A 15,538-nucleotide genomic window follows, 5' to 3' on the forward strand; every position below is an offset into this window, starting at 1 on the left:
GTTTTCATTTGGATAAAATATCTTTTGCATTCCTTCACTTTTAGTCTATATTGTCCTTGCAGATGAAGTGAGTCTCCTGTAAGCAGCGCACAGTTGGGTCTTGCTTTTTAATCCAGACACTGTCTTTTTTTTTTTTTTTTTTTTTTTTGAGACAGAGTCTTGCTTTGAAGCCCAGGCTGGAGTGCAGTGGTGTGATCTCAGCTCACTGCAACCTCTGCTTCCAGGTTCAAGTGATTCTCCTGCCTCAGCCTCCTTAGTAGCTAGGATTACAGGGGTCCACCACAAAACCCAGCTATTTTTTTTTTTAGTAGAGATGGGGTTTCACCATGTTGGCCAGGCTGGTCTCAAACTCCTGACCTCAAGTGATCTGCCCACCTCAGCCTCCAAAAGCGCTGAGATTACAGACGTGAGCCACTGCACCTGGCCCAGAAACTATGTGTTTTAATTGGAGAACTTAATCCATTAATATTCAAGGTAATTATTAATAGGTAAGGAATTACTCCTGTCATTTTGTTAATTGCTTTCTAGTTGTTTTGTAGATATTTTCTTCCTTTTTTCCTCTCACAGTCTTTCTTTGTGGGTAAGTTATTTTCTTTAGTAATATGCTTTGATTCCTTGCTTTTTATTTTTAGTGCATCTACTACAGATTTTTGCTCTGTGGTTACCATGAGGCTTACAAAAAACATCTTATAGTTAAACATGTTATTTTTGTAACTATTATATGTTTTTGCTTCATGGTTACCATGAGGCTTATAAAAACATCTTATAACATGTTATTTTAAGTTCATAACAACTTTAATTTAATTGCAAAAAAGGCAAAATCTTTACCCTTTATCTCCCCATTTTGAATTTTTAATATCACAATTTACATCTTTTTATATTGTATATATGTTAACAAATTATTTTAGTTGTTAAAGTATATACAAATTGCAAAAAACCACAACCTTGACCCTTCATCTCCCCATTTTGAATTTTTAGTGTCACAATTTACATCTTTTTATATTGTATATACTTTAACAAATTATTTTAATGGTTATAATTTTTAATAGTTTTGTATTTTTGTCTTCATACTAAAGAAATAAGTGATTTACCAATAGCAAAGACTTGGAACCAACCCAAATGTCCATCAATGATAGACTGGATTAAGAAAATGTGGCACATATACACCATGGAATACTATGCAGCCATAAAAAAGGATGAGTTCATGTCCTTTGTAGGGACATGGATGAAGCTGGAAGCCATCATTCTCAGCAAACTATCACAAGGACAAAAAACCAAACACCACATGTTCTCACTCATAGGTGGGAAGTGAACAATGAGAACACTTGGACACAGGAAGGGGAACATCACACACCGGGGCCTGTTGTGGGGTGGGGGCAGCAGGGAGAGATAGCATTAGGAGATATACCTAATGTAAATGATGAGTTAATGGGTGCAGCACACCAACATGGCACACGTATACGTATGTAACAAACCTGCACATTGTGCACATGTACCCTAGAACTTAAAGTATAATAAAAAATAAATAAATAAGTGATTTACATACCCCCTTTATATTATTTGAGTATTCTGAATTTGACTGTTTACTTGCTTTTACCGGTGAGTTTTATACTTTCTAATGTTTTCTTATTACCCATTAGCATCATTTCTTTCAATGTGAAGAACTCCCTTTAGTACTCCTTATAAGACATATCTGGTGGTGATAAAGCCCCTCAGCTTTAGTTTGTGTGGGAAAGTCTATCTCTTTCATTTCCAAAGGACAATTTTGCTAAGAACAGAATTCTTGGCTGAAAGGTTTTTTCCCTTCAGCACATTGAATATGTAATTCCATTCTCTCCTGGCCTGTGAAGTTTCTGCTGAAAAAGCTGGTAACAGTCATATTAGAACTCCCTTATGTGTTATTTTTTTTTCTTGCTTTCAGGTTTCTCTCTTTGTCTTTGGTTTTTGGCAGTTTGATTGTAATACATCATCGGGTAGTCTTATTTGGATTGAGTATGATTGAAGACTTTTGACCTTCCTGTACCTAGATAGTTATATCTGTCTCCAGATTTTGAAATGTTTCTGCTATGATTTATTTAAATAAGCTTTATAAATCTTTATCTTTCTTAACTCCTTCTTGAATACCAACAACTCGTATATTTGCTTTTTTTTTTTTTTTTTGGAGCTGGAGTCTCACTCTTGTCACCCAGGCTGGAGTGCAATGGTGTGATCTTAGCTCACTGCAACCTCCGCTTCCTGGATTCAAGCAATTCTCCTGCCTCAGCATCCCAAATAGCTGAGAGTACAGGCATACACCACCACGCTGGGCTAATTTTGTATTTTTAGTAGAGACGGGGTTTCACCAGGTTGGTCAGGCTGGTCTTGAACTCCTGACCTCACATTATCCACCCACCTCAGCCTCCCGATGTGATGGGATTACAGGCATGAGCCACCATGTCCAGGCGACATTTCCTCTTTTGATGCTATTCCATAAGTCCCATAAGCTTTCTTCATTCCTTTTCATTCTTTCTTCATATCATAACATAAGTTTGCAAGTAACCTGTTTTCAAGTTCACATATTTTTTTCTTCTGTTTGATAAATTCTGCTATTGATGTCTCCATTGCATTTTTAATTTTTTTCATTGTATTTTTCAGCTCCAGCATTTCTGGCTTTTTTCCCATTATTTCATATCTGTTGCATTTCTCTAATAGATTTCTGAATTGTTTCTCTGTATTTTATTGAAGTGTGCTGTATTAGTTCGTTTTCATACTGCTATAAAGAACTGCCTGAGACTGGATAATTTATAAAGAAAAGAGGCTTAATTGACTCACAGTTCAGGATGGCTGGGGAGGCCTCAGAAAACTTATGATCGTGGCAGAAGGTGAGGGGGAAGCAAAGCACCTTATTCACAAGGTGGCAGGAAGGATAATGAACTCAGGAGGAACTACGAAACACTTGTAATACCATCAGATCTCATGAGAATTCAATCACTATCATGAGAACAACATGGGGGAAACCCCATCATGATCCAATTGCCTCCACCTGGTCTTTCCCTTGACACGTGGAGATTTTGGGGAATACAATTCAAGATGAGATTTTGGGTAAGGAAACAGCCAAACTGTATCATTTTGCCCTGGCCCCTCCCAAATCTTATGTCCTCACTTTCAAAACATAATCATGCCCTTCCGACAGCCCCTCAATGTCTTAACTCATTCCAGCATTAACCCAAGAGTCCAAGTCCAAAGTTAGTTACTTCCTAGATATAACGGGGGTACATGAAATGGGCAAATGCACCCATTCCAAATTGGCCAAAAAGAAGGGGCTATAGGCCCTGTGCAAATCCTAAATCCAGTGGATCAGTCAAATCTTAAAGCTCTGAAATAATCTTTAACTCCATATCTCACATCCAGGTGCTGCTGATGCAAGAGTTGGGCTCCCATAGCCTTGGGCTGCTCACCCCTGTAGCTTTGCAGGGTATGGCTGCTTTCATGGGCTGGCATTGAGTGTCTGCTGCTTTTCCAGGTGCATGGTGCAAGCTGTTAGTGGATCTACCATTCTGTGGTCTGGGGGATGGTGGCCCTCTTCTCACAGCTCCACTAGGCAATGCCCCAGTGGGGGCTCTGACCTCACATTTTCCTTCTGCACTACCCTAGCAATGATTCTCCATAAGGGCTCTGACCCTGCAGCAAACTTCTGCCTGGACATCCAGGTGTTTCCATACATCCTCTGAAATCTAGGCAGAGCTTTCCAAACCTCATTTCTTGACTTCTGTGCACCACAGGTCCAACCACCAAGGATTGGGGCTTGTACCCTCAGAAGGAATGGCCTGAGCTGTACCTTGGCCCATTTTAGCCACAGCTGGGTCATAGGGCACCAAGTCCTGAGACTGCACAAAGCAGCAAGTTCCTGGACCTGGCCCAGGAAACCATTTTTACCTCCTATGCCTCCAGGGCTGCCATGAAGACCACTTACATGTCTTGGAGACATTTTCCCCATTGTCTTGGTGATTAACATTTGGTTCCTCATTACTTATGCAAATTTCTGCAGCTGGCTTGAATTTCTCCCAAGAAAAGGGGTTTTTCTTTTCCATTGCATTGCCAGGCTGTAAATTTTCTAAACTTTTATGCTCTGCTTTCCTTTCAAACATAAGTTCCAATTCCAAATCATCTCTTTGTGAAGCATAAAACTGAACACTTTTAAGAGCACCCAGATTACATCTTAAATGCTTTGCTGCTTAGAATTTCTTCTGCCTAAATCATCTCTCTCAAGTTCAAAGTTCCACAGATCTCTAGGGCAGGGGCAAAATGCCACCAGTCTCTGCTAAAACATAGCAAGAGTCAGCTTTGCTCTAGTTCCCAAGAAGATTCTCATCTTCATCTGAGACTACTTCAGCCTGGCCTTCACTGCTCATATTACTATCAGCATTTTGGTCAAAGCAATTCAATAAGTCCCTAGGAAATTCCAAACTTTCCCACATCTTCCCATCTTCTGAGCCCTCAAAATTGTTTCAATCTCTGCCTGTTACCCAGTTCCAAAGTCACTTCCACATTTTTGGGAATCTTTTTTTTTTTTTTGAGACAGAATCTCACTCTGTCACCCAGGTTGGAAGGCAGTGGTGTGATCTTGGCTCACTGCAACATCTGCCTCCTGGGTTCAAGCAATTCCCTGCCTCAGCCTCCTGAGTGGCTGGGATTACAGGCACCTGCCATCACGCCCAGCTAATTTTTGTATTTTTGTGGAGATGGGGTTTCACCATCTTGGCCAGGCTGGTCTTGAACTCCTGACCCCATGATCCACCTGCCTCAGACTCCCAAAGTGCTGGGATTACAGGCGTGAGCCACCATGCTAGGCCTGGGTATCTTTATAGCAGCACCCCATCTACCAGTACCAATTTACTGTATTAGTCTGTTTTCATATCACTATAAAGAACCGCCCTAGACCGGGTAATTTATAAAGGAAAAAGGGTTTAATTGACTCACAGTTCAGCATGGCTGGGGAGGCCTCAGGAAACTTACAATCATGGTGGAAGGCAAACGGGAAGAAAGGCACCTTCTTCACAAGGCAGCAGGAAAGAGAACGAACACAGGAGGAACTACCAAACACTTATAAAACCACCAGATCTCATGAAAACTCACTCATTATTATGAGAACAGCATGGGGAAAACCACCCCCATGATCCAACTGCCTACACCTTGTCTCTTCCTTGACACATGGGGCTTATGGGGATTACAATTCAAAATGAGATTTTGGGTGGGGATGCAGAAAAACCATATTATTCATTAAGCTTACTTTAAAAACAACTATTTTAATTTTTTTGTCAGGCAGGTCAAACATCTCCATCTTTTTAGAGTCAGTCACTGGCACTTTATTCTGTCCATTTGGTGAGTCCCATTTCCCTGATTGTTCTTGATCCTTGTGGTCATGAATTGATGTCTACACATTAAAGACCTAGAAATTTATTCCAGTTTGCATAGTCTAGCTTTGTCTGAGAAAAGTTCTTTGACAGTAAGCCTATCCAGAAATTCTAGGCAGGTCACCTGTTGTGGTTTCTAAGATAGTGATTGCTGCAGCTATTGCAACACCAAGAGCACTCTAAGCCCAGGACAATGGTGGATGGTGCAGTGTCAGGGTGGAATCCCTTGACCACCAAGGCTGGCACAGTGCTGAGCTGAAATCTGAGCCCCCAGCCACTGAGTCCTGCCTGCCACTGTGGGCTATTTGGAGCCCATGGCTTCTATAGTTTGTTGGTTCGTGGTGATGCAGACCAGAAATTGAATTTGTCTGGCAGGGACAACAGGTTTCTGTCTGGCACTGAGGCAGGTTCAGAGGCTCAGTCTGCAGGTACCAGCAGAAGTGAGGGTCTGTAGGAGTCTGTCTAGTGCTGGGTTTTACTGTGGCAGGCCTGGTAGTGTGTTCCAATGCAAACTCTTATGCTTACATCCCTCTCTTTTCCCCAAGTAGATGGTATTTCTCTCTGAGCTGTGCACTTTGTGGTTGGGACATGGGTGACTTGGAGAATGTAAAACTGCACTTCCTACCCACTCCAATGACTATTTTCTTATTAATATTCTGTAACCAGATACCGTGAACTCTTGCCTGGTTTCCTTAGCTTCTGTAGAGGTATTTTTGTGTGTAGGTAATTTTGATGTTTTCCTGCAAGCGGATGATCACTGTAGAGTCCTATTCCACCATCTTCCTCCACCCTCTGTGCATTGAAATCATTTGTATAAGTAAAAGAAGTCAGTCACAAAAGGCCACATATTCTATAATTCCATGTATATGAAATGTCTATAATAGAGAAATCTATAGAGAGAGGGGAGATTAGTGGTTGTCAGGGGCTGGGTGGAAAGGGAAATGGAGAAAGACTGCTGATGGGTAATGGGTTTCTTTTGGGGTTGAAGAGAATGTTCTGAAATTACTGGTGATGGTTGCATGAGCTTGTGAGTATGCTAAGAATCATCGAATTTTACGCTTTAAAGGATGAACTTATGGTATGTGAATTATCTCTCAATTTTTTAAAAAGCAGGAGGAAACTGCTTGAAAAAAGCCCACCGATTATAGTTAACAATGACAGACTAGATCTTAAAAGGAAGCAAGAAGTGAGAAAAACTATAGGGGAAGGCAGAAAAATTGAGGACACATAAGAATATAGGCCAGTTCAGCAGTGAAAAAATGCAGGTGGTTCAGAAATGCAGGACCAGCTCTGCCAACTTTTCTTTCACCAAATATCCCCCACAAAGCCGACAGAATGGTGACCTCAGCCTCCTTTAGGACAAGGTGGATCATCTCCTATCTCATCAGTAAAATAATCTCTGTACCTCTGTGAAGTTCCTAATTATGAAACTGAGCCATAAGAAAGAGATTAAATCATATAAAAATGTGGAAGTATCTTTAAAACATTTCTTCTATCAAAGAGTTGTTTTTTAAAATGTTTTTAAACTATATTTATTATTGAGAAAATTTTACTTATGTAGAAGAACTCATTCCCAAAGGATGGTGTATTAATGAATTGCTATTGTATTTCCTTTATTTTCCTTAGTTTTTCTATGACCTTTTAATGTTGATTTTCTTTCTTCAGCTTCCTTTCCTTACTCCCATCCTAAGAATGCCTTACTATTTATTCAGGAGCCAAATTGAGTTATGAAGAAATTAAATACATGCAACAGCATGTCTTCCTTTACAGTTAATATACATCCAGAATATGAAAAAAATAATAATATTTTCCTAAAGATCAGATTAATGACTTTTGGGTTTTAAAAAAATCACAGTATTTAACTTTTTGATATGTCCTTAAAACTCAAATGTAAAATAGCACCTACTTAAAATTTGCCTTTGGGTATCAATTTGAATGATAAACCTACAACTAAAATGATTTTTCAACATTATGGCTAATAATATTATTTCATTTTAATTATGCAGGAAATACCACACACATTTATTACAGTTTGATGGTGAAGGAGGTTGGCGCTTTGAACAATTGGATACTGCTATCCGTTTGACATTGAGTGAAGAAAAACAAAAGCTAGAATCTCAGCTAGCTGGAATTCCCAAAATGCAGCAGAGACTCAATGAACTATGTAAAATTTTGGGAGAAGACTCAGTGCTGAAAACAATTAAAAATGAAGATGAGACATCTTAATTTGTTTTGACATATTTTAAAAGTTAATTATTAGATAAAGGCTCAAAGACATTCTGTTATACTGCATGAAGTATGTTAAGCTAAGCACAGAGAAAAAAAGGCAGCAAGACATGTTTTATAAGATTTTAGCATTAAGGAAGTATATGATCTGACTTTTCAGAAGAAAACAAACAAATGCATTATGTAAGGTCAGTCATTATGACTTATACTAATTCCTAGTGAAGGCCTAATGCACTTGTAAAACAGGATTTTCTAGGTGAATTCATGATAAATACCAGATTTACTATGTATATGTGGTGTGTCTGAAGTTCTTAACAAACATGGGCGATATTCTGGAAATGAAACAAGTTAAACTGAGCAGCATTTGGGTTGATACCAAGTGCATAAAATTCAAACTTTGAGTGACATTTAGTCCATTTATGGTTGATATTAGGTTTAATAGCTAGAATTCAAATTGATTATTGCTAGTGGCCAACTAAACCTGTACAAAATAGCTGACAGTTTTATAAATAATTTCAATATAAAAATTGTTTTAATGGCATTTGTTGAAAGAAAAAAGCACGGCTAAAATGTATAAAATGCCATATTTTTAAATTTTGGACTTTAAGCATCTTAATGAGGGCATATAACAAATTAATTTTAGTACAAATCTTAAATATTTTTAATAAATCCTTTCATTTTAAAAAGAGAATTGCCAATACAGAAAAGGAGTATCCAAACAATGTCTCAACCTGATAATTTCCTTAGCAGAATTACCTATTGCAACTTCTGTTCAGAAATACACAGCTTGTTTTTTTGCCCAAGGATGAGTCTACATTTTAAGAACTGCAGTGGTATAAAAGAACTTAAGGATTCTGAGAATCATAGTAATAACATACATTGGAATAGTACTTTATAATTTACAATCCCCATTTACATCATTTCACCTTAATGTTGATGACAATGTTTTGAAACAAATACTATTTTTCCTACTTTGCTTTTGAGAAAATTGACACTCAGACTTGCCCTAATCATGCACTTTACTTAAGGAAAGATCGAGAAATCAAATGAAGTTCTCCTGACTCTCTGGTTTAGTGCTGTTTTGTTATTATCCTTTAAATCAAACTGGGCTATAATAGCAATAAAAGTTAGACGAAGTGTAGAAAATAAAATAAATTTCATAATGTTAGTCTTATTGTTATTTGGTTATTGTTTACAAGAAATGAAAATTAAGTACAATGTGCAAAGATCATTGTTCTGCGGTTTAAAATGAAATGAGAAAGTTAGTAAATCATTCAGCAACTATGCAGTCTTACTCAATATTAATGTACCTCTAAGGCATTAGCAATGAGAAGGGCAAATAATTATGGTTTTGGTAAATTTAATATTTATTGAACATAATGAGAAATAATCTATATGGACTAGTCATATGAAATAGATTTTATTCTATTTGTGTGCACTGGAGCTGGAAAGCCAAGACTGAAACTTTATCTCTTGCTGCCTATGATACCACATTGATATACCAGGAGAATATTGGAATGATCAGTAGTTAGTGGCCTAGGATTTTATTTGCCTGTTGAGACACAGCCATAATAGATGTTAAGTCTGTGATTCTTAGACTTTTCAGGTGATAGAGTACCTGGAAGTCATTCATAATGATCGTTATAGAACATCATAACATTTCTACATTTTCAATTCTGCCATGATAGCTAGTGTATTTTTAATTTTCAATAAATGTAACCAACTTACATGAAGGAATGCAATATAAAATTATAATCAGTACATTTGTCCAAGGTTTTCGTTAGTATTATCACCTACTTATTCATCAGTTACTAATATTTCCTGTTAGAAAAGTGAGGCAGGAATTAAAGATTTTTTTTTTAAGAAGCGTGGAACCAAAACTTAAACTTGCTAAAAATTATTCATTAATCTTTTCTACATAAGTGATTATCCAGTTTATACTGCTACAAGGGCAAAAGTCTGAGGCAAGTGTTTTAAGTTAACTTTTAAAGGTACAAGAAGAAAATTAAAAATCCTCATGTGAAAGATGTGTATAATTTTCATGCCTTAATTTTCATAATATAAAAGTAAAACATAATTTTTAAACAACCTGATAATTTTGTTTTGAAACATTGAAAAGAATGCCAAAACAAATATTAGATTTGTAATTAGTCAGTATTTAATATATTTTACCCATGAGCTAAAGCAAAAAAGACTCATTATTTATGATGCACAGGATTCAAAGATGCCTAAAATTCTGTATTAAAAACTATGTACACTGTAATTTAAATGTTAAAGTTCTAATATGCACATGTTTTCCATGAGCTTTTTGTGCCTATTTGTTTTCTGAATTTATTTTTCAGGATCAATATCCTTAACTTGGAAGGGAAAACATCTCTGATTTGAACTTGTATTTATGTACCATTCAATTGTTTCCAAATGGTCCAATGGGTATACCATATTTTACTACTCTTATATTTTACGGAAAACATGAAAAAGACTGAGAAACTAGCCATTTTTGAATACAGCAAGGGATAGATGAGGAAAGGAAAAAAGAAAGAATATTTCAAGTTTCAAACTACTTTTACCATGTTATATCTATTTGCCCAAACGTTTGACATATTTTTGGTCAAACAAAAAGCTATAAGTTTATGGAGCTTGAGTTTAAAATGTGCATTCTTTAGGTTAACTCTTAAACTTGAAAAATAAGTTGGATTCTATGAAAACGTTGCATTATATTTCTACAGCATGTAATGTTATGCCAAGCATGAGTCTAAAACAGTTTGTGTTCTTGTAAGCAGGATAATGTGTAATAATCCCTCTGAAATAATCTCAAGAAGAATGATATACCTTAAAACTCAACTCAAATTTACATTTGTTTACAGTGGGAATGGTTTTCTCTTGATAGAAATTTGGTTTTTGTCTCAAGTTTTGGTCTGTCAGTAAAGGCATAAATGAATATCCTAGTTTTTATTTGAAACATTGGTTCCAAGTATAGTTTCATATTTGGCAATAGATTCATCCTATTCTAATATGTTTGGAATAGCTTTTTGATTCAATAAGTCTAGGAAAATCTGTTACACATTGAAACCCAAGTCCAGAGAATGTTACACACTTCTAATATATGCATAAAATGATGGTAAAGGTTATTAAATCATTGATTTAAAAAGATGACTTTGATATAATTACTTTATGGGCAAAATTGTCCTCATTTAGAAGTGAAAAGTACTTTCACATAGCCTAGGCTATGTACAGTTCTGATTATATACATTTAGATATGTTGAATATGTTTTGGGGTTGTACTTCTAATGTTTGCCACATGAGCGCCTTCGGGTGGATGTATAAAATATTTTTTTAAAAACCAATTTCTTCTTCATTGTTGATGCTTTTCCTGACTACCAAGTTCAGGGCTGGTTTACATTTCATATTGTGAAATTTTCAAAACCAATGGTCTATTTATAAGCCAGAATTGTATTAATGAAAATGAATGAGAAAATGTCCTTAAAGGTAAAAATCATTATGTAGCTAAATGAGATTGTGGCTGTGTGTGAGTACATTATAATATAATTTCCATCTGATGTGTATTTACTTGAACTCATCATTCCTTATGAATTCCTTAACCATTAAGAAAAAGACTAGATTAATCAAAGGAATTACAAATTATTCCATTTTTACAAAATACCCTGTTTCTATACTGCAAATGGCCATGTTGGATATATGTCTATATACGCCTTACTTAGACATTGTATTGTATATAACCGTGTGTGGAACTATAGACAATAGTCACCAAATAGTTATTTAAATATTAATTTTCTTTATTAATACAACACATTTAATAAGTATCTACCTATGCCAGGCACTGTGCTAAGTTCTATTACTAAATAAAATTTGGTCCCTGTCTGAAGATGCTTGTGACCACTGAGAATTAGGAAAATGAATGCCCTCAGTCAGACAAAAAGTCAACAGCTGTATTTATTATTAGTATTTACCAAGTAGGCACAAATCATTGCATTTACGGACTTCACCAAATCTTTGTAGGGTATAGACAAAATGCTAATTTAATAAAAGAGGAAAATGAGGAGAGAAAGGTTAAGTAATTAATCCAACCTCATACAATACCCAAACTATAGAGCTGAAATTTGACATGAGCAATATTTGATTATAAAGCCTATGCAAGTCCACATAACCTTCTTTTAATTAGTTTAGGTCATTTTTCATTATTACTATTTTTAACGTAAATATTAAGTATAATTTTTACTGACTCAAGGTTTCTGGTTAACCAAACAGATAGATGCACTTTTCATCTAAAAAGGGAACTTATGTTACACTTTATATTTGTATTTTTTTTTATTTTAAATTATGGGTGTGGTCCTATGGGAGAGGGAGAATATAAGGCAAATTTTCAAAAGTTTTGAGGCCCTGGTTGTCATTATTCATTCACTGATTCAGTAAATACTTGTTGACACTTCCATGTACCAGTTGCTATGCTAGGGATTCAGAGATTAACAAGACAGTCCTTGTCAGAGCCCTCATGAAATATTTTACTATATCAATGTTAAACAAATGTATGCCAGTTAGATGTTGTGACTCCATATAAATGACTTACTTGTTTTGTAGTATCTTCTCAGCTCTTGTATTTTCTATCTAAGACCACTCTGTTGCAATTTAAGTGATAAGCATATTCTGTCAGCAGGATTCCCTCAATAATACACTTTTGGGCTTCACAATCTTCATGATCTTTAACTTGGGCTATTACAAGTTCCAATAAAACCAGTCCATAGGACTATATCATCCTCTGCCAGTAGATGGTCCTATGTATTTAGCATGTTGTCTTGAAACCTAAGAAACTGCTTCTCAAGTTCAGATCATGTAAAACGAGCCAGTTTTATACATTCAAAGGTAAGTCTCGTATGTTACCACAAAACGCAGATAAACATAGCAGGAAAGTTCTAAAAAGCAAGAGAAAAATAAACAATTATAGTTGTGTAATAAACAAGAATTCCAAAGTTAATAATATTTAAAGTTACATAATTTGTCTCAGTACTTGTGACCCAATATAGAAACAAAAAGATTAAGTATTGACTTATGAGTTTTTATGTGATTTAATATTATACCTAAAAACAGATTATGTAGCAATGAAGCAATGAAATACTGATAAACATGAAATAATATTAACTTGGCTATATCATTTAATTTTAGTCAGTTTAATCCATATAAATAAGGGGTAACCTTATATATGAAGTATATTTAATTTGTATATATTAAATATATTAAATTTAATTAAAATGCATTGGACCTACAAATGTATACAACTAAAGAATTTTCTGATGACTCACCTGGGAAGGTGCAAAAGAGGTCTTATAATCAGGTGACAGCTTATGGAAAGCTAATATAATGAGACCTTTTTCAACATGCAGATGCTGATATTTCCAGAGTGACAAAGACCGATGAAGCAATTGTCAAAGTCCCCTTTTTTAGGCTAGCTCATTGTTTATATGAGACAAGTTTCCAAGACTCACATAGGTAGGGTATAGATAAATGAGGTTAATGTAGATCCAAGCAGCTACAGATGCTCCTTGACTTAAGAGGGGGTTACATTTTGATAAACACATAGTAAATTGAAAATATCATGAATCAAAAGTACATTTAATATACCTAACATGACAAACATCATAGTTTAGTCTTGCCTACCTTAAATGTGCTCGGTTGCATTACATTAGCCTACAGGTGGGCAAAATCATCTAGCATCATAGTGCACTGTAGAGTATTAGTTGTTTACCCTTCTGATCAGTGGCTGACTGGGAACTGAGGCTCACTGATGCTGCCTAGCAGTGCAAGAGAGTATCATACTGCATATCTCTAGCCCAGGAAAAGATCAAAGTTCAAAATTGGAAACTGGAAGTACAGTTTCTACTGGACGCATATCACTTCCACACAATGGCAAAGTTGAAAAATCGTAGGTCAAACTCTCATAAGGCAGGGACCTTCTATACATATATTTTACTACAACCTAACACACATACACACATGCACATGCACATACACATACACACACACAACCCCTTAGAAGTTTATTACAAAGCAGCATAAATATTTTGAGGACTTAAGTTACTGAATTCTTTTTTATTTTGGTAAAAAACACATAACATAAAATTTACCATCTTTAACATTTTTATGTGTACAGTTCAGTAATGTTAACTATATTCATATTGTTATGAAGCAGATGTTCAGAACTTTATCTGGCAGATCTGAAACTCTATGTCCATTAAACTCTCCTTTTTCTCCAACCCCTAGTTCCAACTAACCACCAGTCTACTTTGTTTCTATGAATTTGACAACTTTGGATACTTTATATAAGTGGAATTATACAGTATTTGCTTTTTTGTGACTGGCTTATTTCATTTAGCATAATGTCCACAAGATTCCCCCATGTTGTAGCATGTGATAGAACTTCCTTCCTTTTTAAAGCTGAATAACAGTCCTGTACATGTATATACCATATTTTGCCTAATCATTTACTTGGGTTGCTTCAGCCTCTTAGCTATTGTGAATAGTGCTGTGTGAATATGGTTGTACAATTATCTCTTTGAGACCATGTTTTCAGTTCTTTTGGATGTATACCTAGAAGTGAATTGCTGAGTTTTTATTTGTGTGTGTGTGGAATCTCCATCCTGTTTTTCCTAGCTGCTGCACTATTTTACAGTCCTACTAACAGTGCACAAGGGCTCCAATTTCTCCACATCCTTACCAGCACTTGTTATTTTCTACTTTCTGTATAGGAGTCAATCTAATGAGTATGATGTGATATCTCACTGTAGTTTTGATTTGCATTTCTCTCATGATTAGTGATATTGAGCATCCTTTCATATGTTGTTGGTCATTTGTATATCATCTTTAGACAAATGTCTTTTCAAGCCTTAGCCTGAAAAAAAATTTTTTTAATTAAAACTTGTTTCATGGTATTTAAGGCCCACCATGATCTGGCCTCAATTTGTTTTCTCTGCTTCCAAATAGCTGTTTCCCCTTATCCTTCCTCCATTCCTCTGTTCTTCATTCCCTTGACTGGACACAGTGGGTGTTCCCTTTTGCTTTTCCTCTTACTCATTTTATTTTCTCAGCCAACAATGCCCTTACCCTACCATCTTCATCTATCAAAACCCTATCTAGCTTCAAGGACATTTAAAATTTTTTTTCAGTTGTATATTTTCCTTTATTATGACTATAGAGGACTTTATTTCAAATCTTACCATTACATTTATCATATGCTACCTTTTATCATGTATCTTCCCTAACCACTCATTCATTCATTCAACCAATCACTATTTATTTGTCACATAATCTCAGACTATTCAATCTAAAATACTCCCCCAACCAGTCCTTCTTCAACACATTACCCAGTTTTATTGTTCATGTAACTTATTATTATCTCCATTTATCTTATTTATTTATATGACAATTGAATCTAACTTCATATAACCTCCACCCTTCTTAGACTATAAGCTCTGTGGGGTAGGAATCTTGCTTGTCTTATTTAGTTAGTATTCATGGCACCTAGAACAATACATGGCAGATAGGGAACACTTGAAAAGTATTTATTCAATAGGTGCCTAAATGCATGAGTGAACAAATGAATACAAATGGAGCAAAAAATAAAAATGTGAATGAAAAAATAAAGGTTAATTTCTGAGAATGAATAAAATTACTGTAGGAGAAGAATATTAAAAAGTGCACTCACTCCTTCATATTCTTGTGTATTAAACCCACATTATTAGGTAAAATTATAATGTGCAGTTTTTTCTTTTCTGCTGAACAGAAAAATTAGGCATCTTGGGAATTTCATAATATTTATTTCATCTACTTTCTTTCCTCCTCTCCAGAATAAATTAAGAATTAACTCACTGGTTTAAATCTTCCCAACAGGATGGTGATAATAAAAGTTT

General features: G+C 35.5%; 1 protein-coding gene across 2 annotated transcripts in view; it reads left to right on the top strand.

Annotated features, from left to right (window-relative positions):
- Positions 1-15,254, top strand: part of ABCD2 (ATP binding cassette subfamily D member 2) — a 75,676-nt gene extending 60,422 nt beyond the window's left edge. For both annotated transcript variants that reach the window (XM_003825724.4, XM_034936024.3), the window contains one exon: positions 7,400-15,254. In XM_003825724.4, the coding sequence (XP_003825772.1) occupies positions 7,400-7,619 (220 nt within the window). In that variant the 3' untranslated portion in view covers positions 7,620-15,254. The remainder of the gene's footprint in view (positions 1-7,399) is intronic.
- Positions 15,255-15,538: the final 284 nt, after the last annotated feature.

Source organism: Pan paniscus, chromosome 10, assembly GCF_029289425.2.
Source record: "Pan paniscus chromosome 10, NHGRI_mPanPan1-v2.0_pri, whole genome shotgun sequence".
NCBI classification, from domain to species: domain Eukaryota; kingdom Metazoa; phylum Chordata; class Mammalia; order Primates; family Hominidae; genus Pan; species Pan paniscus.